Genomic DNA, 25,978 nt, shown 5'->3' on the forward strand with positions numbered 1-25,978 from the left:
AATTCACTGTGAATTGTTTCCACTATTCTAAAATAAAGTAACTACAAGCTCTGTAACGTGTGTACTTGCCCTTGCTTCTTTGTATCTTCCAACAGCCCTCTATCCCTCAGATGATGCTCTGCCATGGCTACCATAATATCAAGTAGTACAGCCTTGCACTAAGAGTTGCAGAGTATTGGCGTTTTATAAAGTCCATTGGGTGGACCTACTGCCCCAACACTGGCTTCCTTGTTTTTTTTACTGCATTCACCTTATACATGTATATGGTAGCCATTGAGGTACCAATGCATTTTTAAGCACTTTTCCTGGCAATTTTGTTTCGAGACATTCTACGTGGATGATGAGATGTGTCCAAAAGAGGCATTTTTCTGACATAAGCTCATCGTAAACCCAGTCACCCTTGGTTTCAGTTTAAACGAGCGTGAAGTCCTTTAGACATCCCAGGCATCCTGTGTGGGTGAGTGAGTGTTGGTTTTTAGGACCAGCTTGTGTGCTTGCCTGTGATGTATTGGGAGGGTTGCCTTAGCCATCTCCCGAGTGAAGTGTGAGACTTTGCATGTGCATGCTCTGTGCCTGAACTGAATGCCTGCAAGACTACTGCTAATAAAAGGATGCGGCGAAGGATCCTGGTAGGGCAATGCTTGCTGGGCCCTGGCTCCTTTGTGTTTACAACCTGCTCCTTCTCTGTTGATGAAATCGCCGACTGTGGGTCGAAAACATCACAGAAGATCATACTGCCAACCTTTTACCCTCCTCCTCACCCTGGTAAGTAGGAAGAAAGGGGGGGCGTGGCTTGGCAGCCATCTAATAGGCTGGGAACCCTGTGAGCTCCGTGATCCGACTACTTGATCCGACCAAGAAACGCATATTTTTTTGATCAGCGGCAGCCCAAAAAGTATGTACTGGCGTGGGAAGGCGCAGAGCAGAGCATGAGCATGCTGGCTGCACGTTTATAGCGGAGGAACAGTCGGATTGATACTTTGTACTGAGAGGCCGGCCGCGAAAGGGACATCAAAATGGCCGCGGCCGAGAACAAAGAGATTCCGAGTGGGCGCACCCCTGAGATGGAGGTGCTGTCTCCGTTCGACAACAGCAGAGGCGGATCGCTAGCGGTACGAAATAATTATCACATTTCCCAGTCCGGGCGGCCGCAGTGAAAGAGGGTCCCTGACCTGCACAGCCGAGGACCTTGATGAACGGAGGAGGCATACCGATCGAGAGGGCCCGTGTGCACTATTAAGGCAGTGAGCGGCTCCCCAACGGCTGGGTACAGCAGTGACAATACTCCCAGTGAAGCAAGGGGGAGAGACGCTGGTGGAGTGCCCTAGGAGCGGAGCGCGGACGATCGAGGGATCCAGCAGATACCATCGGCCCTTTGGGGATAGCAAGAACCCACCCTTGCTGGGACTGAAGACCACGGGTGAAGGGGCTGACCCACGACTCATAGACACAGCGCTATGTCTAATAAACCCCCCAAGACTGAAGGGTAAGCAACCCACATTAGACGAATACACTAAGACGCCGCCCGGCCCGGAGGGAGCCAGGAGCAAAGACAGAGCCCAAGTTGGGAGCAGTGCCACCATGGGCACGAACCAGGGGGTCCTTGATGCGATCGCCGATCTGAAGGTGGCTTGGGAGACCAAGCTTGAACTGGCGGTGACAGAACTAAAAACAGCGCTGGAGCTCCAGGTTGGGGCAGTGCAAGAGGACGTGAATCTTCTACGACAAGACGTTATGTCTCTGGCGGAGCGCACAGAGAACCTCGAGAAGGAGATGGGCCCGAACACTGCGGACTGTGCTTCCCACCGGTCGGAGCTTCACGCCCTGGTACAGTGAGTGGGTCATTTGGAGAGCGGAGGAGGCGGAAGGACAAGCCCAGAGGAATAATATCCGTATTGTTGGACTGCCGGAAGGAACAGAAGGCCATAACCCCACGGAGTTCATTGAAACAATGTTGTTAATGGGAATCACTGGAGGAGTGCTGTCTCAGGGGTTCGCGGTGGAAAGGGCGCATAGGGCCCTAACGAGGAAACCACCGCCAGGAAGCCCACCTAGGCCGGTGATCGCCAAGATACTTAACTACAGGGATCGAGAAAGGATCCTGGAACACTTTCGCAAAGGTGGACAATGCAAAGAGGGTCGGCAAACATAACGGCTTACCCGGATTATACCCTGATGGTGCAGCGGAGCAGAATGAACTTTGGGTCAGTCAAGAGAAGATTGCGAGAAGCGGGACATAAGTACATGTTGCTTTACCCGGCTAAACTAAAAGTTTTTCACAAGCACAGAACTTTGTTTTTTGAAACTCCGGAAGAAGCTATGGGATGGCTCGACACGCAGGGTTGCCCCCAGGAGTCAGACGTTCGGACGGGAGAAGGCGATGACGCGGATAAGTAATGAGCGAGAGGGGCACCGGGGGGTGTCAGAACTTAAGACTATGGGACTTAATTATAGTCAATGAAGCAGCTTGCTAAATGGTGTGATCAGGCTGGGGGAAACACATGATCCGCGAATATTGCGTTCATGACTTTGTCAAGGAGCTTTGCAGGACCAACTTTTACATCCCCCATTTAGAGTTTAGTTAGGTCGCCGAAAGTGTGGTGACACCCTGCTGGGGTCTTGCCCGGGGTACCAGGGTATGCCCAAACGCGGGGGAGCCTGAGATCCAGGGATGGAGCTGGGAAACTGTTGGGGAGGGGGTATGGAAGGGTTTGTGTGCTGTGGTTTGTTATAGTTGGGGAAGAGTTATGGGGTGAGCCTACACCTCAGGGAACACGAGACGAACCATGGGAGACCTTAAGATAGTCACTTGGAATGTCAGGGGGCTCAATAGTTATCTGAAGCGGAACAAGGTAATGATGTACCTGCGCAGACAGAAAGTGGATAAAGCCCTGTTACAAGAAACTCATTTACCGCAAGATAAACTGGAAGTGATACGGAAAAAGTGGAGAGGGACAGTGGTAGGGGCAACATACTCTGCCTATGCAAGAGGGGTAATCACATGGGTGGCCCCACATGTTCCGTTCCAGTTGCTGAGCTCGCTGGTGGAGGCTGATGGTAGGATGGTGATCATGAAAGGGATGGTGGAAAATCGAGAGATCTGCATCGTAAATACTTTTGCCCCGAACCAAGATACAGCTGCGTATTTTAGGACCCTGTATAGTAAACTCAGTGGCAGCGTGGGGGGAGCTATATTGTGGAGGGGAGATTTCAATTGTGTGTTGAACCCCAACATAGTGAGATCAGACACTAAAATAGTTAGACCCACCCCGGCTGCAAAGGCACTGCATGCACTACTTGCGGATTTTGGGCTGACAGATGCATGGAGAACACGTCATCCGCAGGATAGACAATATTCACACTATGCAGCCCCACAGGGCCTATATACAAGACTGGACTATGTATTTGTCACGCAGGAGTTACTGACCGAAATACCGCAGGCGGAATATAAAGCTAGAGTCCTCTCAGGCCACTGCTGCTAGTGTGGCAATACTGACCCCTAAGGGGGAGGATACCCACATGGCAATTGCGTGCAGAAGCGCTCAAAGATAGCGTATTCAGGGAGGATATGCGAGAGGAAGTTATTTCGAGATAAATACTGGCAGTGTTTAGACAGCGGGCACACTCTGGGAAGCCTTTAAACTAGCAGTGAGGGGAATTGCCATAGCCAAGTCTAAAGGACTGCAGAATGGGATTCTGACCGAATTGCAGGACTCTGAAAAGGAACTGGAGAGGGTATTGGAACAGGGCAGCAACAATAAGGCAGATACAGAAATGGCACTGGGCCTGCAGCAGAAATGTGCAGGATATTGGGAGAGATTATGTAATCTTAACTATAAAAAGTACATAGAAAGACAACATGCTGGAGGCGACAAACCAGGAAGACTCCTTGCGTGGCTCTACAAAAACGAGACTCCTAGGCCCCCAATCAGAACAATAGTGAAAGATAATGGCGACATAGTGGATACGCAAGAGGGGGTTAATCAAGAATTTTCAGACTATTATAGACGCTTGTACGGGGATGAGACGGGGAGCAACAGGGGGGAAATAGGAGACATACTGGAAGATATTGGACTACCCCAAATTAGTGGAGAGGAGAGGGAGGAGCTAGATGCCCCGATCACCATAGAGGAGCTAGAAAAAGTGGTGCGGCAGCTGCCCACGTGTAAAACCCCGGGAACCGACGGACTCCCAAGCGAATTTTATAAGGCATATAAAGCAGAGATTCTCCCCCCACTGCTGGAAAAGCTTAATGAAGCATATGAAGTTGGGAGACTACCGGAATCACTGCGCGAAGCGGTTATCATACCACTCCCCAAGCCCAATAGGACTGGTAGTGACTGCGGATCCTATAGGCCCCTATCGACATTGAACCAAGATAGTAAGATTTTAACAGCGGTTCTAGCAAACAGACCAAAGAAGGTCATAAATAAACTAATACACTCTGATCAAACAGGATATGTCCCAAATAGGAATATCTCGAATAATTTGAGGCGACACCATCGAGTGGTCGAACATACTGGAGGAGATACTAGCGAAATGGCGATAGTATCACTGGATGCGATCATGGCATTTGTCTCGGTCAAGTGGCCCTGGCTGAAGGCAGCCCTAGCTAATTACGGTATGGGGCCAGGATATCTTCACTGGGTAGAACTCCTATATAGTGCGCCATTAGCGAGAGTGAAGACAGGAACTGTGATCTCTGAAAGGTGGCAACTTGGTAGAGGAACCAGACAGGGATGCCCCTGGTCCCCCATGTTGTATATTCTGGCTTTGGAGCCTCTGGCGATTTTATTTAAGGCAGCAATATGACGCAATAGGCATTGTCGTCGGGGAAACATCACATTTAATTTCACTATACGCAGACGATATGTTATTGTATTTTCGCTACCCAGAGGAGAATCTGCAGTATGTTTTAGAAGTGGTGGAGAGGTTTGCAGAACTTTCAGGTATAGCTGTGAACCCGAGTAAATCCTGTGTGTTCCCGCTGGGCAGATATAGGGGGCTCTTGGCAGAGAATTTGCCGGTACTACAGATACCGTGGGAGGCCACAACCTTTCTATATCTTGGGATAGACATATACCATACAGTAGAAGCTGAACATAGGCATAATACAGATAGAACGGTTCAGAAACTGGAAAACAGCATGAAGTTCCCTTGGCAATAATGGGGCGAGGGGCGATGCTCAAGATGGTGGCATTGCCCAGACTGTTGCATTGCTTCGCGAACATCCCATACTCTATACCCCGGCAATTCTTTATTAGGTTGGACAGCATATGCAGGGAATTCCTATGGTACGGGATGAGGAACAGGGTAGCCCTGTGGAAAATCCAAAATCTGCATGAGAAAGGGGGCATTAAATTACCAAACTGGGAAATATATTATGTAGCGAGCCAATTGTAACATGTAGCCAAATGGCTCTCTGCAGAGCCTACCTTAGAGCATAGGCTGCATCAAGGAGATTGCACCCCATATTTTCTGAGAGAAATGATATGGTTACCCAAACGGGAGCTGAGAGGTTGTCCGGGGATGTTGGGTCTTGGGTGGGGGATGTGGCAGAGGGCGTGCCGGTTGATGGACAAACCGGCCCTGTGCTCTTCGCAAATCCCATTGGTCACAATGATGGGAACAGAAAAGCAACTAAGGTTAAGGATTAGGAGGTATTGGGAACCGGTAGGAATAGCAACATTGGGGGATGTCTGGCAAGAAGGGAAAATATTGGAATTTGAGGAGCTGGTGGAACAAACAGGGTTGAGTGCTGGGCAATACATTACGTATCATGGGATGGTGCAACGAGTTAAAGATACCTGGTCCGAGGTGGAACTAGCAGAGGAACCGGACACCACACTAGATACAATATATGATATAGCGGAACGGGTGCATGAAACGTCTAGAGTATATGAGATGATGATGACTCAAGTGGGCAAGAAAGTGGTGCAACTTAGACTGGACTGGGAGGAAGAAGTAGGGGACCTGATGAGTGACAGGATGTGGGAAAGGGCTCTTGGGTATCATAAAAAAGTATCGAGAAATGCTAGGCTGCAACAGGTACAGTTGTATATAACTCACAGAGCATATCTGACGCCACTAAAGATAGACAAATTTAAGAACGCCGGAAGCCAAGTGTGTCCCAAATGTAATGAGGAAAACGCAGGAATGGTACATATGTTCTGGGCATGCCCACTGATAGCGAAATATTGGAGAGACATAGCACAGAAAATGGAAGACAAGGGAATCTGCATGAAGGTGGATACTCTGTGGGCTTGTTTGTTGGGAGGGTTCCCCAGATCGCGGAAGCTTAAACATGTGAGTAAATTGAAAGATCTGGCGTATGTTCTGGCGAAGAGAAGGATTGCGATGGGATGGAAAGCGTGTCACAAGCCCAAAGTGGAGACGTGGTGGAGGGACTTGCAGAAGTGGGCGGAGGCAGAAACAGTGGCATGGCAGGAAACGTGTAAAGAGGACATAGAGGATGAAGCTGGAGCCCTAGCGGGCTGGAGACAACTAATAGCAGAACTATTTGAGCCTTCGTATGATGGACCAAGCAATGATGACTCAAAAAGCGTGGCGGAAGTGGACTCCCCACCACAAAAGGTGGAGACTAACAATGGGAGAAAGTAGGCTCGGGAGGGGGGAGGGACGGGAAATGCAGTGGGCGAAAATTTAACAATGTATGTGTATTTATGAGCAAGTTATGTATCCACTGTAAGTTGAGTTTGGTTTGTTATTTGTTGTTTGAATAAAATTAATAAAATTGTTTAAAAAAAAAAAGTAGGAAGAAAGACTTCACAGACTATATCCTAAAAGAGTTTTAAGCTTCTATATTTCTCATTTCACTATTTTAAAACAGGATTATCAACTATTTATCGGATACACCGGGCATGATCAGCTATTTATCGGATACACCGGGCAGAAGTTAGGTCTTTTGGTTACAAAGCAAACTTTATCCCAGTGGATAATGTTATGCATTACAGGATGTTACAGGTTAGCTGATAAAGGGGCTCTGATCAGCTCACTTCACGAGGGGCATGGCTACTTAATCTGCCTTACAAAGAAGGGTGCTAAGTCAGGACATGTGCGGCAGCCACTTGGTAGTCTGTTGACACCTTTACAAAATACTATTGCCTGACTCTGCGTCAGGGCAGGAGGTGGAATTTGGAAAAGGTGTGCTCCACAGCATTCATGGCAATCCTTGACATTTCTGGTGTTACTTCTGAAAGTTCTTACTCCCTCCTCAACTATCATACTGCTTTGGGAGGCTATCATAAAATCAAGAATACATGGGAGGAGACAATCCATTCGAAGAACAAGTTACTTACCCCTAGTAACGTTCTTTTGACTGGATGTTCCTCCCACATATTCCTCATCGCCCCTCTCATCCTACCCCTCAGTAGAATTTCTGTGCATTATACCTTTCGTTCCTTGAGTGCCTGGTCTCTATGACCTCACAAACGGCAGTTATTCTGTGGGAGGCAAGGCGAAAAAAACAGAACTGAAGTAACGGGCACAGTGTGTGCTATTTATACTGTCAATGACGTCGGCCTCGAGGGGGGTTAGTGACCCTCGAAGGACATTGAGTCGACGATGGCGACGCACAGTGCCCTCTACCGAAAATAACATTCTGAAGCAAGCAGCTGATGTTGGAAGGAGATATACGATGAGGAATACGTGGGAGGAACATCCAGGTGAAAGAACTTTAACAGGGGTAAGAAACTTGTTCATCTACTCCAGACTCTATAATCATGTATGGACACCAGAGCGGAATCGAAGGTGGGACAAACTATACTCCAACCCCTTTTTTAGCAAAGTTGAGACCTTGTTCAACCATCTACCACCTTTCCTTTGTGGTAGTTCTTGAGTTTTCTATTTTGCTTAGATTTGCATGTGCTCCACATTTGTCCCTAGTGAGGCATGCGAGTAAAGTACATATGCAGCACAACTGCTTCTACAAATCTGAAGATGGCCACCGAAAGTGGAGCTTATGGCATCTCTTCTTGTTGGTCAGGTGAAAAAAGTGGTGTGACTAGGCTATATAAAGTGGCTTTATTTTCGTTGCATTTATGACTAGTGATTTCCAGCCTGGCGACTGAAAAGTATTCAAAGTAAGGGAATCTGTCATAGATCCCAATGGTGTGGTACTAAAGATGAAGGTAAGCAACTCAGTTTTCTGGATTCTGAAATGTACATTAGTAAAGTTTGTCGATATTTAGTTGAAGATTTTCACTTTGCCGCCATATAATTCATGTCCGTTTTGAAAATGATTCACAGGTTGAAATAATTCTCCACTGAAATTTCACTTCTACCTGATGGATTAATCATGCTTAAGCACATTGGCCAGTGTACGTTAAACTAGTTCAATTCTATTTTCTGGCCTGTTATTTTCATGATTCTCTTCCACCTGTATTATACTCACATTTTTGTCGCCTCCTACTTTCCTTTTGCTAAAGCATGCCTGATTTCTGGGTCTGGCTGAAGGTTTATTCAAAGGAAATCGGGCTTAGAGTGTTAGGGAGATTTATCATTTGTATGCTTCATCCCCTCTACTAGTGAGACCCCCAGCACTTTTGCTGTACTTCTGGATCTTTTTCTTTAAACCCTGAATGAGTGGAGCCTTTTTCCACTCATTCATTCTTGTGGGCTCTGTCTTTTGGAACTCTATTCTTTGTATTCTACCTGAACTATGGAGTCTGTCAGCTCCATAGCTCTTAGTCATCTGTATTTTTAATATTGCAGCACACAGTTCCTTATGGGCAGTGTTGCTGGGTACCCTTTGGCCCTCCTTTAAGATTATTTTCTTATATCTTCAAGTAACTACTGTTCTTGAGGATAGAGGGATGCTTAGCATCCCTCCCAAAACTTTATAGTCTGAGAGATTGGCACACACCACCTTCTGTGGAGTGCCAAAGGGATACCTAGTATCCCCCTTCTCTTTGCTCCTGTGACTTTTTAGTCACACAGACAATCGCCTAGTTATGGATGGTGACAGTGGACATGTTCTATCGGCTATTGTGTCATTTGTTTATCGCAGGCTATGTCCATAGCCCCGGTGGTGCACAATAGGAGCACCTAAATACCAACTTGGGGTGCGTCTCCTTTTTTTCTCCATAACCAGTGTGGTGGTTCTTTGTCTGCCCTTCTACCATTCTGGGAGGGGGATGTCAGTGTGTGTGTGTGTGTTTTGCCTTTGGCAGGAACCCTTGGGTGTCCCTGCCTAGGCTCCATGGGTAGACAGGTAGTGGGGGAGGAGTTTTCCACCCGCCCTGTCCTTTGTTTGCCAAAGTCTCTGAATAGGACCAGCTCCCACAGGAGGTCTGGCAGCCAAATGCCCCTTTCTGTAAAATGCTGAGGGAGATTGCAGAGGATTGTGTGCTGGAACTGTATACAATGTGAGGTTTCTGGAGTGAAAAGCAAGTCGACCACTGGAAGCTGAAGTAACCGGAGATGACCAGAGACGCCTGCAGACCCTTTGCAACACCGTAAAGCGAGCACTGCTGTCCTGACCCCATTTTCTGTGTGACAGAGGAGCTCCGAAGAGGACTCCTTTGCTTTGTCTGGTGGGAACAACCAGTCCCAAGACTAACTTTGGATTGAGCCATCTCCCGAGGTCCTAGGAGTTTCCAGAGAAGCTGAACCCCATACCAGGAGACCTGCTGCCCATTTTGAGTGCATCGTCGTGGAAGGGCCGAATCCGCCAAGCTCTTGGCTGAGCCCTCACGGACACTCCAGAGATCCGATACAACTCGCCCAGACCCCCTCATCAGAGTGTGGGACTGCAGGAAGCAAAGGAGATTGGGCGAATCGCGTAATTTGTTGGTGCTGCAGAGAAGGCGCCAAAACCGCAGAGTGAACCAAGAATTTGAAAGTCATGCCCCTGGTCCTCCTTCGAGACTGCTGCTGAGAGACCTTGTCCATTGTCCTGCCTTCAGTCATCCGACCAAGGAATCCCCCTCTTACCTCCGACTCAAGCCGCTGCTTGTGTCCCTTCAATGAGTCCTATTCTGGGTCTCCATCGTTGGTTATAACTTGTTACTTCTAAAAGACTAGAGACTTGAAGAAATCCATAGGAGCTCTTCGTATTATGCTGCTTGTCAAGACTTTGAGCCCTCTCGGAACTGCCTTGTTAGGCAAGATTTGGTGCAGTTCCCTTTGGGTGGACTACAATAACATTGACCTCCGGGCAATAGGAACCCAACCTTTGGTATAAGTTTGTACTACACATATTGGTAGTGTGGCTGAGCAGCTAGGCTCATCTCGAGAGGGGTCAATGTGAGCAGTAGGGTGGTTACACGGAGATTCACAGTGACAAGTATCCAAATAAACACTTACACTCAAGGTTTCCGGATTGAACAATTATTAATTTAACAGTCAGTTTGAATATGCCTTCTTCAGAAGGGGCAATATAACAGTAACACACAAATACACTCCAAAATACACACCCTTAGTTTCTCTAAATCAGCAAGTACCCATTTGGGATGGCACAAAGATGTTTCTTAATATATCACTGGTACATCTAGAGCAATACTGAGATGAGTGTCAAAGAAAAGGGTTATTAGATTAACACAAGAGATCATAAAATTATTCTGAAGCAGGTAACTACTTTTGAACCCCCCAATGCAAAGTAAGGTGACCCTTTCCTGGAAGGAAGACCAAACACACAATCAGATGGAAAAAGTCATTCAGGGAGCCAGGCCAGCCAATGTCAATTGGGCAAAAGTCTAGGTGAGCTGAAGCCCTTCTTGCAGGTAAATAAAGTCTTGCACAATGTTTTAGAAGTCTTGTCGAAAAAAGTAGAATCAATGTAGGGCCACAAGCTGTGAGGCTTGTGAGGGGTAGAAGATGCAAGCAACTCTACAGAAGCAACCAAGACTAGTTTCAACTGAGAACAAGTAAGGCTACACAACAAGAGGTAAGTCCCCTTAGTTTTACAGTACCTTTGGTTAAAATAAGTGGTTCCAGCTGGCTTCTGTTTCTGTGCAGCTCTGCAGATCCTGTTGTTCCTGTGCCTCAGTCGTGGGGACAAGAGGGGGGACTTCTGGGGACTCCTGCACTGCAATGGGACGATTAGCAACAGCAAAGGGCATACTTCAATTCAGCTGCACTGCGTGGTTTCAGCTCCTCGCCTCTCAGCAAATAGCACCACCGCGGTTCTCGGGTACCATTCTGCACTTTCCTTGCATCTGGAGTCCAGCAATCTTTTGAGGTGGCTCAGACTTGCTCAGTCCTGCTTTCGTGGGAGACCAGAAGATCTTCCAGAAGCTCGGGTCTGACTTAAAAATGATGCACTCCAATCTGATGTTCCTCTCCCTGGCACTTCGGTTCCAACAGCAGCAGCAGTAGAAGTACAGCCAGCTCCGATAGGATGTCCAGACGAGTTCACTTTGGAGTTGATTGGTCCCACCAACTCAAGGGGAGAAGTCGTCCTTGCAGGGCTTATCTAATCAAACATATTCGGAGCTTCAGCACAGCAGCAGGGCTTCACCGGGCAAACCAATGGTCCAGGAGTTGTAGCAGGCATCTCTTTCAAGTTCTTCTTCGGATTCTTCGTCCAGTGGTCGACTCTGCCTTCCACACCAAAAATCCTTGCCTTTTATGCAGGTTTTTCCCATTCATTCCAGCCTAGCTGTCAATCGCACAGCTGGGTGGCTGTACTTGCTGGACAGCCAGCTGGCCAATCACCTTTGGGTGCATTCCTGTAACCAAGGTGATTAAGCACAGGGAGTTTCGGGCACCTCCCTCACTTCCTGCCCCTGCCAGACCGCCTGGAGCCAGAGGCGGGCTTCACTCGTGAACCCTGCCAAAGACCAAGCGAACAAAGGGACCAAACCTGGTTTGGCGCGCAGAGTAAATCTCAAGAAGGTTCTTCCCAGCAAGAAATGGCCAAAAAAGATCATCGGGCCATTTTGACAAAATGGGCACCCATGGGTGTCTTACTGCAGCTGCGAACGCAGCCCATGGTAAAAACACACAACATTAGTTAAAAGTAAACCACTGCCTCCAGCCATTAATTGTAGGAATGGTAACATAAAATTGTTATGAGAAACTAGACAAAGGGGATACTAAGTAACCCCTCCAACACCCTATTGTAAGATAGTGTGTGCTGGCTCTAGAAAGGTAACGATGCAAGTAGTCAATTTCACTTCACTGCTCTTGGAAACAGTAGTTTATCGAAGGGAAGGTATTTAAACCTTTGGGAAATCTGAAGGACTTCCTGTGCCACTGCACGGAAGGTGCTGTGTGCCACACTGTAAAAGGATGATGCCTATGGAGTTTCTCGGACTACACAACCAAAAGAAACAGACTCCAAATCACAGAAAAATACATCAGTCTCACTCTCGAGGTCAAGAATTAGTCCTAAAATCCAGCAGCGGTGCTGGGGGTCTCTAAGGTAGAGAGGAATTGGCACATTTCTGAGAATTCTCCCTAACATGCCTTTAGCTAGGGATGCGTTTTTGGACTTAAGGCTTGCTGTGCGAAGAAACCCTCTCTGGAACCTTAATCATTCTAGTGTTGCTCTAACCCTTTTTCTTCCTTTAATTTACTTTCTTATGTTTTTGCAGAATAAATGTCTTACCATAAATCTGCTAAGAACCGCGTGTGTGCGTAATTAAATTATGTTCAATAAACATAATTACTGATAATACGATAGCATTGTATTTTCCCTTTCTAACGTTGCAACAAACCGCGAACACACACAAAAATGAAAGTATTCTTAGAAGGATATCCTAGAGTATTCTAAAGTGTTCTAGTGTAAATGTCGGAGGAATTTAAAGTGATTCTGGTATAAATATATAATTTATATGAATAATAAGTGTAAGTGCTTCTTCGTTGTACATGTCTAACTGGGTTCAGTGTACTTACCTACAGCTCACATCTTCCTCTTAAAATAAGCTTGACTGCTCTGCCACTCTACCAAGGTCCTGAGTTAGTACAGACTGATACTAAGAGTTGGAGATCTCCAAACCACTGGGATAGTTACCTCCAGTTGGGACTCTAGGAAAATTCCCATAACACTGAGATTGTCATTCTTATTTTGAGTTTATAAAAGTGGAAACGAACTGTACACTCGTTGCCCCTTTCATTGGTTTCCGTTGTCCACTAAAAGATCAGGTTTTGGCCACTATACATATTTCTCTCGATTCACTTTTACACATTAGATTCTACGGTCTTCTTTTATGGCATTCTACCCGTTTGGGCAAGTTGACGTGTACAGGAAAAATTGTCTCATTTGTTTTGTTCAGTAGGGCGCAAGTCCTTTATGTTGCTACCCACTCACAATCCCTTCCTCCTTGTATGCTTGAAAACTTACTTGCATTTAATAAAATCAAAAATGTAACTAGCTTTCTTCATATTTATATGTATCATCTGACAAGGCATTGATTTTCTTTCTGCTCCAATCCTTTACCAATTTGGCACCTGAAAAAGTATTAGCTAAGTAGTCCAAGCTGTTTGCTGCAGTGTGTTATTTTGTTTAAATAGACCTTTTTGTTGCTAATAATAACTTTTCATTTCATTAGGGCAGTTGAAATGGGAATGCCAAATAAAAGAACAGTTCTGAGGCAGAAGACTTCAGAAACCAGGTTGGTAAAATAGAAAATAATTGATAATTTCTCATATACGTTTGGTTGACATGAGTTTGTTTTTATAAATGTGCTTTTGATGTTATGATCTAAGAACTAATATTCATTTTTAGCAGAATACTACAGCCAACACAAGGACAGAATGCCTCTGTTAACAGGTTGATTTCCCGAGAAGGGTAAGACTGTTTTTCTAACGTTTGGCTAAAAAATGCTTTACAGGACCAATTAGTATTCTTTATGGTCGGCAATGTCTTATGGATGAAAATGTGATGTTTTCTTGTGTGCCCGATAGCTTCTGAAAAATGTCTTGTTCTGCATGCATAGTGATATCTGGTGTACTGAAACAGGAAAGTTGTGGTTCGCTAGGGTGCTCACATAGGGATGTGTCCGAATATAGGACCTCTGAATGGAAATCACGCCCATTGCACATTAGTATCCTGGAGCTTGGAGGTTTGGGTGGTGCTTGGGTCCCTTTTACCATTGTTCAGCACACAGTGAGTTTTAATTCAAGTGTTCAAAAAATCCTATGCTGCACAAAGACAGTATCATAGGCCAGCATATAGTGCTTCACTTTTCAAGGATGGGAAACAAAACAATATGTAGTTGTTGTCTGCAGAGCAGCAAATGGAAAATTCATCAGGATATGATTAAACCTCTTTTCCATCAGCAAGTTAGAGTTTAAGCTTTTCACCACCATAAAGAACATGGACTACCATATCCTATTAGAGAGCCCTACATTTCAAATGGATTTTTTCTGCCCTTGGTTTCCTCTATGGTATCCGTCGCCCTGCGCTCCCGCTCTTCGAAAACATATCCGCCACTGGGGGGTGCAGCTCGGCTCTGCTTGAAGCCTCTATGCGCCCCGCGCTGATCAAGACGTCGGGCCAGTATGTTGAGGTGCTGCGCCTAGTGACCTTGATTCCTTGTTTCGGCAAGCTCAGATCAGGAACACTACTTTGGTAGAGGTTTGTCAACTTCATGCCATTCTAAATACCACAAAGACCTTGTTGTTCAAACCTTGCGTTGACTGTGGACGGAAGGTGTACGTCTCTAACCTCCACAGGATTTGTCTCTGTTTGGGAGGAGAACATGATACGCAGTGTTGCGGGTCTCGTCAGTTGTGGCACTCGAAGTTTTTTCGGTGCGGGCTGCAATGTTTTTAAAAATCTTTTTTCACAAGGAAAATTGCATCAGACGGACCCATTCGGGGGTGCTGGCTATGGAGCATCTTAACGAAGAAGGTTCCCTGGCCCTCAAAGATAAGAAAAAGAAGAAACATTGCAAGAGGTCCGGCTAACCTGGCTGTTCCTCCAGGTATCCTCCTTCCTCCTCCAAGCAGGGAAGTCACCACTCCAGCACAATCGTGCACACCGGTGGAATGGGAGTTCTTTCGCCTCAAGATTTTTGACATTTTTGTACCTAGGACCCAGCTCTAACTGCTATGGCCCTGGTGGCATCTGTATCCTCTGCTCTTGGACGAGCCAACAGAGACCTACAAAGGACCACAACTATGCCTAAAGGCTTGTCTCTGGCTCCCCTGGGCAAAGACCCGTCGATACACTGCACTCTTCTTACAAAGCTTGTCCTTCAGCGATGGCTCCATCTTCCACGGCGCCTACCGCGCTGAAGCGTCTCGTGAATACACTATGCAAACTTTCATGTCAAAGATCGATGTCCTCTTTGACGAGACTGGTGTTCCCATGCCCTTTGGGCTCAAACCCTTATATCCTAGATAAGTGATGGATTTCCCTTAGGAGATTTATAAGTAACATGGTGTATTAATGGACCTTGGGGGTCATTACGACCTTTACCTCCCATACCATGCCCGGTGTTGTTCAATGGGGACTTACCGGTGTAGTCCGACCCTGGCGGGACCGGTAAGTCCCCATTAAACAAACCATTTCCCATTTGAGCCCCCATAGGGCTCAATGGGAATGGGGAGGGCGCTAATAATGGGCTCGCGACTTGTAAGCCCGTTATTAGCACCCTGGTCCCTTAGCGGGACCCGTAAGGGACGTGCGGACAGACCACACGTTCCTTTCGGTCCCTGCGAAGGGACCTTGGAATAGGGCGGTAACGGATTACCGGGAGATCTTCTCTACGTGGGAAGTGGTGAGTCGGTTCCGCAGGGCTCCACCGGTGGTGTCGTCGTGGTCGGTCGGCTCAGCTTCTCCCTCGTCGGATTCTCAGGTCCTGTGGCGACTTCTGAAGTTCCAGTCCCCAAAGCCCTGCTTTTATGCAGCACACCCCCATTCACTCAGCCTAGCTGTCAATCAAACATGCTAAGTGGTGAGCCGGCCGGCTCACCACTTGGGCCAATCACACAAGAGTGCGACTTGAGTTACCAAGGTAACTCAGTCCAGGGTGCCTAAACCCCCTCCCACGCCCCCTGTGGTACCCAGACAGAGTGGCACTGCTTTTGGAGGCTTCTGTGGAGAAACCCGCCAAAAAGTGGAACAAAGGGCTCGACTTGGGTTGGAGTCACAGAAGAGAACACAAACGCCATTTTAGAATCGAGTCCTGGCAAAAAATACCAACCGGCGAATTAATATTAAATAAATAAACCGGCGGTATGTTCGAGGCTATGAGAATTCAATAATTAAAGTTGGTAGCCTCGAACAATGGGAAAATCCCATAGGGATATATTCGCGGTCGAATATAAAAAGTAGTATCCACTGCCACCAGCCAAAACTCGATCAGGAGGGACGGAGACGTGCCCCCTCGACTAACAGACCCCGGGGCAGTCGAATTGCCCCGACCAGTACGTCCACAATATGATGGTTTGTACTGGTTTCTGTTCATAATTTTGGACTAGTAAAGCCAATGGTGACTTTACATGCCCTGGGAGACAGTAGTCAGTCCCAGGGTATGGAGTCTATGGTGGGGTGTCACTATGACACTCCTGTGTCACTGCACGGAGGGTGCTGTGTAACACACATAGTAAAAACACATGAGGCCCTATGGGGTAAAGGGGTGTCCAGTCAACTCGTCGAAAAAAAACTGGTCGACTGCAATTTGGTCGACGCAATTTGGTCGAAAACCAAATGGTCGAATTTTTTTTTTTATTTATATATTTATTTTTTGGGTTTTCGTTTAGTTAAAAAAGGGGTTTTTAGAGAAAAAAAGGGGGTTGGGGGGGACCCCCCCAAAAAAAAAAAAGGGGTTAAAATAAAAAAAAAAAATTCGACCATTTGGTTTTCGATCAAATTGGTTCGACCATTTGTCTGGTCGACCAATTTTTTTCGACCAAATGACTGGCAACCGGGTAAAGGACCCCATAGCCCATAAAACACATTAACAGTCACAGGAACACCATAAATCATGTCCAAGAGTGGGAGAAAAAGTCTCACTCTTGGCAGGAGAAAAAAACAAACCAGAAATCCAGCAAAGCTGCTGGGGGACTCACTAGGTTAGGAAATTCAGCCTAAAGAGAGAATTCTCCCTAACAGCACTATCGTACCCGTCTCTACGTCTGCCAAGACATTAGGGGTCCACATTGACACCACACTCTCAATGACAAGACAGGTCAGCACCATTGCCTCAGCCTCGGCACTTACTATCAAACTCATCAACGCTATAAAACCCTACCTCTCCAAACAGAACTGTCTCTCAATAGCCAGAGCCACCATAGGGGCTAAACTCGGCTATTTCAACGCCCTCCTTGCCAGTACCTCAGGTAAAAACATAAACAGACTTCAAATCACTCAAAATAACACGATAAGAGCAGCCCTGAGCATTCCAAAAAGAGACCATATCTCCCATGCTAGAAAAGCAGCACACTGGCTCCCGGTAAAAGACTGCATCACTTTCAAAATCCTTACTCTCACACGCATGCCTCTCTCTCACAGCCCCTTCTTACCCGTCGGACACAATCACGAGAGCTACCTCCACATGCCCCACACGCACTCTTTACACCAACCTCCTGGTCACCTCCCGACTGGCATTCCACAAGAACCTAAAAACATCTCTCTTTAACTAAACACCCCTCACCCCCCTGTCCCTCTACCGCTTGTCCTTTACTGTATATCTTGTTCCACTGCAATTACCTTTTCTTCTATCTAAAACTGTGTCCTCCTCTGCAACAAGTATCACTTTGCTCACTCCTCCTCACCATTCCTGCACCACCTTCCTTTTTGTATTTTCTCAAATGTAAACATGTATTTTTCTGTTGAGCTTGTGACTAAGTAATTCTTCTGTAGCAAGCGCCACAATGCCTCTGGGCTGCTGAGCGCTATACAAAAACGAATAAATAAACAAACCTGAAGACATCCTCTTTTCCCCCCTTTGCCTCCTGGCAAGGAGAGTAAAGGACTAGGTACCTGGGGTAGGAATCCTTTTGGTTCTGCCAGTCTGTGCCTAGCGGCCATAAATGCCTCTTGTGCCCTGGAAACATTTTCCTTTAGCCTCTGGTCAGCAGTCTCAGGTGCCACTGAGCACTTGCCTGCTCGTAAGGTAAGAGAAGTCTGTGAGGCCATAGTCAATGATGGCAGAGAAGCGTCTCGACAAATTTTGCAGTCAGCCTTACACAGCCAGGGGTAGTGGCTGATGTGCTCTGAGAGGAGGGTTGTCTGCCTCAGCTGTGCCCTCAGCAGCCCCACGTGCAAAGTCCCTGTGAAGGATACTTCCACTGTATAACCCCTGTTGAGGGGAGAATGTTACTATTCGCATGGAATGGTGTCTCACCACGTCCTAGGCCTTACGGATCATTCACCAGGAGTAATGCCTACCCTTTGCTGAACGCCATCCAGACCAGGCATTTTCTGGCCAATGTTAGCCTCCAGACCCTCTCCTGTTGGAGGCGGTCCATCAGCATTTGGTGAAAGGCAATAGATCATTGGTGCCCTGCTCAGAACCAGGCATGGACTGGTACACGGCCCACTTTCTAGTGCCAAAGAAAGATGGGTGCTTGCGTATCATACTGAATCTGCGGCTCTTGAAATTGTATCTGCACAAAGACATGTTCAAGATAGTTGGTTTAGCCGAAATCCTCATAGGAGATATTCGGGTAGTTCACAATACAATTCATAAGGCTTAAAATAACCAAAGTCGTCCTCCACCACATGTCTAGTCCTCACCCATTCCCACTGTTGAAGCAGTTTTTGTACCCTCTGTTGAGGATCCTACACAACCACCAATGCTCGGCAGGGGTGGGGAAGGAGGTTAATCCGTCAGATCTTTCTTCAGTGGTATAATCTTTATGAAAACGACTAAATGTGGCTAGTGAGTCATCAACAGTCGTTCACTGTTTGATTTCTCCCTTTTAAAATCACAGATCTTTTGGGAATCTATAACCGATCAGTTGTTAAGGTCGTTTTTGGTATCACCCTCTGAGAATGCTACAGCCATTAACCCCATTGGGAGGGCTAACACCTAACAGGAAAGGGAAGCCATACCTTGCTTAAGGTAGATTACGTGGACAGAGCAACAAGGCTTAACTCTCAGGTAGGTGGGTAGTTGCCTGACACAGAGATACAATTGAGCCACACACATTTCAAGAAAATACATCACACTAATACACGAAAAACAAATGCTTTAATAAAGTCACATATATATTAATAATGCACAGTATTTAAAATTATACTAAGCATATTATAAAAACAGTAATGTGTATATAAGTAAGGTATCTCCTAACCCTAATGTCTATATATGGAGCTCTCTCCTAGAGGTGAGCACCCAACATAAAATAATAGGGGGGTAGTGAGAACCACAAAACGTGACAAGCGAAAAAGTCCTCAAATGGGTCTGCACAATCATGTGCAGTGTTCTAGAGACACAAACCAACCCTAGCATATTTGGAGGGTCCTAGACCTGATGGTCCGCACATGAAGCATCTAGTCGGGGTATGGAGTAAGAAGGGAAACGCACCATTTTACCAGCAGGAAAACATTAAAAATCCCTATAACAAGGATCCACCAACATTAGGACCCCATAGGGCCTAATATTAAAATTCAAGCCTATAGAGACCTGCTATACCATGAAAGCCTCGAAAGTGGGAGGGGAGTAGGTAAATATTTTAAACCAAAGATAAATAGTTTCAAGAATTGTTGTTTCTTGTTAGCAACCATAATCCTTTTCTTACAGTGTAGGGAATAATGAATACAGCAGTACTACAGTTAATGACGAGGTTAAAAATGTGGTCCCACTGCAAACATGTAGACATGACTTTAAAAATGAACAATTAGAGTTAAGTTCTAAAAATATTAAATAGTAGTAAGGATCTTCCTGAACTCTTAGGGGGACATAGGAAATATATCCTAGGGCAGGTAAATGCCCCAGAATCAATTCATCACAGTTCCAAATCTGGTTCAAAGTTCCATAGGAATGATTGGGAGAAGTTAAAGTTTCATCTTCCTTAATGGAGTTAAGTGTAGTCTACCCCACAAGTGCGGATTCTGCGACTAGTAACACCAGTGTAGGCCAGAGGAGATCCAAAGGAAGTGCTTCAAAGGTTGAAAGATGTATCCAGAGCAAGACTTGGCAGAACAGGACGAGCCCCCACCCCAATAGAACTCAATGGGAATTGCGTTGGACACCCCTCCAAGGTATCTCTACCTTGGTCCAGGGAGTATCTCGAATAATCAACCTCCCCAGGACCCAAAGGTTTTGGTGAAAACCGGTCCAGCAGCATGAAACAACACCTGTGGCAAAGAGCCTTTTACTCACCAGGTTGTTTTCAGGATTAGGTTGCCAGAGGCTTGCATCCTGGTCTAATGACGATCTTAGTGACCCACAAAAGGAACTAAGGCACTTCCTGGGACCTCTGACTTCAAGCCTACATTGACATTTCAGCAGGGACGACTCCAGGAATTCATAGAAACCTGTTGAAATGGCTCCCACTAGCTCGATGCACAACAAGTGAAGGCAGCGTAGCAGCAAATGGTCGCAGGGCAAGGACATTAGCTGGAGGCACCCTATTACGTTCCAAGCTATCTGGCAGAGTCTCTGCTCCCCTGTTGACCCTAGCAGCCTGTAAGGAAGGCATGGTATCAAAGTAAGACGGACACAAGTGATCACATTTCAAGGGTGTTTATTCAACTGCAAAATGGGTGAGATAAATGCTTAATCTAAACCTAAATCTAAGATGGGAGCAACCTACGACCATCAAATAATAATAATACAGGCCTTGTGGAGTCTAGTGAAATAAAAGGGCCTTTACTAAAAAAAAATAAACTATGCCAATCCTTACCGCTATGCTACAAAATAGTGTGGGATAATGTTCACAAAAAAGAAAAGTGTCCACAAAAGGATAAGTCAGGATGTTAGGCTGTGGGCCTCCCTTCCCCACGTTTTTAGCCTCGGACAAGGCAAATCACTCAAGCACAGCACAGTCCTGGGCTGCTTTGGCACGAGGTCAGTTTATTTTACCAACATCAGGGCCTTCTCTGCCCAATTCTCTTTAGTACAAAGTCTCTTGACTTAGACCTGATGTCCCATAAACAACAAAGAAAAAGTTCCTTTCTCAATATTCGCATCAGGCAATTTACCCAGGATCCCCCTCAGCCAGACTCAGATGCTTCTTTCACCGTTAGCCTCCCTCAGTCTGCTTCAGGCCAACTTCAATTTGTAGGCCTCCCTCAGTCGGGTTCACATTTGCCTCAACAATCTTCTCAGATGTGTTACTGTTCACCCCTATTCGCAGGCATCCCTCAGTCGGGTTCACAGCCTTAATAACCTTTTGTGTGTGTTCACCCAGGATTACCCTCTTCCGGGTTCAGACCAACTTCAGTGTACAGACAATCGAAGACTTTCAAGTGTGCATGGGATTCAATGCAACCCGCTGCAGGACCACTTTGATTTTACAGTTCAACAATTCTTCCCTGCTCAGAAACGGGGGGGGGGGGGGGGGGGGGTTACCAAAAAGAGACCTTTGAGTGAGCACCCACGCAGCGCCGGAGAATTCTGTATCTGGTACCTATCTTGATACACAAAGTTCAATTATATTCAAGTTCTCTTTCTTCATACAGTGTTGCCGCTTGCAATCATGAGCATAACACAATCCAGTCTATCAGTTTCTCCAACTCACCGGCTGTGCTGAGCTCGTTGGCGTTGCTTTGCTGTCGGAGACAAGGACGGTACCACAAGCGCAATTGCTTCTTCCCGCACTGGCTCAGTGCGGGGGGGGGGGCATGTACCTTTGACACACGCTACACCGTTAGTCAGCTGCAATTCCCGGTCTTATGTTTCTTATCCTTGAGGCTTCTTGTTAGTCGCAGTTCTGGGTTGTGAAGGGCAAGTGTAATTCCCTCCTTGTCATCCTCGCAGATCTCGCCGCCTTTCTCCTCGATTTAAACTGCCATCTCAGGAAGGCTATTGCATTTGGCCTTGCTCACAGTTTGCTTCCGTGCTCTGCCTTTAATCCGTGTGGTGAAGTGTAATGGTAGTCAGGTGTGTATAGTTATCAGTAATTGCCCGACTCTGCCTGACCCTTGTGTTGGGACATGTCTGGTATACGGCTCTGATGTTAGTCCATTATCGCTCACGATAAATTGTCCGTGAGAAAGGGTTTCTGTCGGAAAATGGCGGTGGTTGAGTTTCTAGGTATCCTATCTGGTAGGATGGGGAAAAGGTATTATAAGGCTGGGGATACCGCATCTCACCCTTAAGTGTCCCACTTCCACTCCCTGAAGACCCCCCCTCCCCATCCTGGCCACCTGGATGGCAGATCCTCGGGGACTAGTGGGTGAGACACTTTCAGGTTTCTCACAACCACCTCCTCCCCCCACATAAAGCCGATGATGCTGACAGTAAGGTGCAGGGTGCAGTAGCAAGCTGCCCAGAAAACAGTTTAAGTGGAGGGTTCAACCTAGCAGATTTGGATAGTCTTCAGGAAGCCTGGAGTGGACTACAAGTGGCTAAAACCTGAAACCGGCACATACCAAAGCCACTGCCCTTAGCAAGTATTGCCAAGTGAGGGCTTTAAAAATGGCAAACATTGTGGGATGCCCAGGAAAACACCTTCAGCAGGTTTGTAGATCTCCACCTCCTTCTAGGAATAACCAAGCAAGAGAGGGAAGCGGGGGCAGGACAAAGCCTAAATACCCCTGCACAAAGGGGCTGCCATAGGCAAGCAGCCAGTCACTAAAAGGGGCTGGGGGCAAAGGGTCAGATGACCAACCAGTTAGGACCCTAATGGAGGCTGCTATTTTGATCACACAAAAAACCCATGTGGTCAGCATGGCCATTTTAGGCCTATAACGTGGTCCCCCTGAATAAAAAAAACCCTGAAACACAAAATGGCAGACAGCAGGGTTTTAAAAAAGCCATTGGTCCGCTGATCGCTACCAAAAATGTACATTGGGCTTACAAACGCTTTAACATGGCTTGCACCCCTGATGAAGCCAAATCTAAAGAATAACTGCCACCAAACTACTCCCTAAAACCTGTGTCTGGTGTTGGAATCACTGAAGTGCAAAAATGGGGAGCCTGAGTGGCACCACTGGCACGTGGCCCCTTATGGCGAACCAAAACATACACTAAGTAAGGTATCAAGGATGTAATGGCAGGGGGTCTTCAGGAGAACTTTTTTCTGGTCACCAACAAGTTGTCAATGGAACAATGTAAACTTGCCATTTTACACTAGGCGTGGGAAGGTTGGACCCCTTCCACCACACCCTCTGTAGGTTTCACTTGTTTTCTGCTTCGTAAGGATGCGCTCTCCTTGTACCACTCCTTGTATTATAGAAACCTGAAATCCCATCATTATGATGCCACTCCATACTTGCTTCCCTTTCATGGTATCCCCTGTGGAGTCAGCACAGTGTTGTGACCCTGCCACTTCTACACACCCACCACCCAAAGTGTATGGCATGCAGGCCGGTGTTCTGTACAGGGAATGTAAATAGGCTGCCTGGTATCAAGTGAGCCCTTGTTGACCATCCACCTGTAGCTCTATTGGACTGCATCCTCATAAACCTGCATAGTAGCATTTGTTGAAAACCAAATGACTGGGTTCTGAAAAGAGGGATTGGGCATCTCCTCATATGAGCAACATAATCCTAGATACATTTGGCCTACAGTGATTCCTTTAGTCAGCAGAACCGATTTAGAAACTCTAAAGCATCCATAATCCTAGTAGCCCCAGCTCTTCACTTCAGACTACTAATTTGGCAAAACCATCTCTGGAGAAATGTAGAATATGTAACACATCACAATCCATGTTGCTTACTTAAACTCTGTAGTTTCGCCTTTTGAGGGCTAGTAATGTAGTCATTGTAAACAAACCTGTGCATTGTTTGGAATTCCTATGAAAGATCTGGATGCCTACAGCAAGGATTTCTGATGTTTAAAACATAAGCACAGAAATGCATTGTCTTTTCATTTTTTTTCTTTTTGTTCCCAAGGGAAGATGAGTTACCTTTCTAAATCTGGTCGCAGAGGGTCCTAAATATTTATAGAAATTCCCCTTTTTGCCACGCAATTGTTAGAGAAGATTTTTCTTTTTTCTGCCTTCCCTCCTTAGACATCGATGGAACCCCCAGCCCCCTGCCCTCTTTCTGGTTCTTCGAGCTGGTACTGAACTTCTGGAGGCAAAGGAAGCATTTTTACTTAACTCTCTGTGCTACACTAATCTGTTGAGGGAGCAATGATCAGTACCTATGGCTAGCTGTACACAACTCTATTCTCCATTATGAAATTCCTTGTTTTACACTGTACTCCTTACAGTGAGGTGTGGTTGGGTTCCTTTGTGTCCCCATAACTTATTAACTTTGTGGTTAATTGCATTGTGTGTCCAAGACTGGGCGTAGGTTGCTACGGATATTTTCCTAAGGTGTTTGTATATATAATCTCACATGGACCTTTTTTTAAATTTAATACGTGCTTACTGTTAATCAAAACGTTTTGCACAAAAACTCAATAAACATCTTATACATCAATGCAGATAATAGTATTATTTGATAAATAGGTCTGGCCAGCATAAGTGGAGCTGATGCGGGACAACAGGGGCCAGGGAGCCCAGCGTCATTAAGGCTGGGTCGGGAGGAGGGGGGTGTGTTCGTCGGCCGGCAAGTGTAAAGTGGATGCAGGTGGGGAAGCATCTCGGAGCTAATAAGCAGTGTTTTTCTTTTCTCTCTCGCCCGCCTCGTGGTATAAAAAAGGAGGAGAGTGAAGAGACTGGTGCCCAACAAGACTGAGGACACTAGTGGGGAAACCTTCATGTGGGCATATTAGCTGGGCAGTACAGAGTGGACATGAACGCACACGGTAAAATGTGCTGGCAGCAGCAGAGTGGAGCTCGGACAAAGAGTGGGCAAACTGCGAAATATTCCCTCTGGACTTAGCCGGATTTTCGGAGTGCCACCAATGTGGGACAGTGTAAAACAGAGGTCCTTTGACCTGCTCCGAGGTGTGAGACATTACATGGAAAGGGTGGGAAGCCATTATTGATTTACGTGTGGGGAGACAGGAGTCGTGTTTTACCATGAGAAGCGGAATGCTGTCAATGCGGGAGAACAGCACATACTGGAGTTTATTAATTCCGGTGAGCCCGGAGACACAAAGGGAGGGGAAGTCCCGAAAATGGCTGGGAGCACCAGCCCCAGCACTTTACAGGTTTTAGAGGTGCCAGAAGCATAAGAGGGGAGAAGACTGACAGAGGGAGATTGATGCTGCAACCACAGCCCTTGCATCGACCAGACTGTTTGGTGAAGGGAATGTTGGGGCATGTTCTGGTAATAAAAATCTTCACTCTAAACCACTATGTTGTCTTCCTAAATACCCCAAAGGTGACAGTCATCAAATATATTGGCATAAATAACATAGAATGTTCAGATCATTAGAATAAAACGCATGAATGTTAAGTGTTATAATCCTATAGGGCACTAAAACACAACCTGCATCTAAAGACCATCAATATTACAACCAATAATATGCACTTGATGCAAAAAAATCCCCAAACATAATGAAGTAAAAGGACCACCTAGACTGTGTCTATGGGTCCTTAGTAACCCTTTTCCAAATGTAATGTGCTAAACCGGTGAGAACGAGTGATTCAGCCGAGTAAACTGCAGCCCATAATTGATCAAGGGGGAACCTAGGCGAGCAGCGAACCAAATTCACATAAACCTTAAGATAAAAGGGCAACAAAATGGGGCAAGCCGTGAGGTTGTGTCTCGCTGTTTCTATCTCATTTTTGCAATATTGACACTTTCTATCCTCACAAGAAATGCCCAGCAATGCACTAGTGTATTAATTGCAGGGAAGAATATTAAAACAGAGATGTAAAATTAAACGCTTTAAATCATGGTTACTTTCAGGTCCAGTTCTTATTTCCTGCAGGAGCTGACGATGGCCCCACAGACCCTCTAGGATTGCCCACTCTGCAATCCTCAAATTTAAATTTGCAGTGCTGATAGTTCTGGGGGGGAAAGGGAAGTGGATACAATAATAAGCCAGGTACAGCT

At 46.3% G+C, this 25,978-nt stretch overlaps 1 protein-coding gene across 6 annotated transcripts in view; it reads left to right on the forward strand.

The window, feature by feature from the left end:
- Positions 1–25,978, forward strand: part of CCP110 (centriolar coiled-coil protein 110) — a 1,154,773-nt gene that overhangs the window by 1,078,410 nt on the left and 50,385 nt on the right. For 4 of the 6 annotated variants that reach the window (XM_069647149.1, XM_069647148.1, XM_069647151.1 and 1 more), the window contains 2 exons: positions 13,515–13,577; positions 13,691–13,753. In XM_069647149.1, coding sequence (XP_069503250.1) covers positions 13,515–13,577; positions 13,691–13,753 — 126 coding nt within the window. The remainder of the gene's footprint in view (positions 1–13,514; positions 13,578–13,690; positions 13,754–25,978) is intronic. The other 2 variants (XM_069647150.1, XM_069647152.1) reach the window with 1 other exon arrangement.

This window comes from Ambystoma mexicanum, chromosome 2q (assembly GCF_040938575.1).
Source record: "Ambystoma mexicanum isolate Mex_15411 chromosome 2q, UKY_AmexF1_1, whole genome shotgun sequence".
NCBI lineage: Eukaryota > Metazoa > Chordata > Amphibia > Caudata > Ambystomatidae > Ambystoma > Ambystoma mexicanum.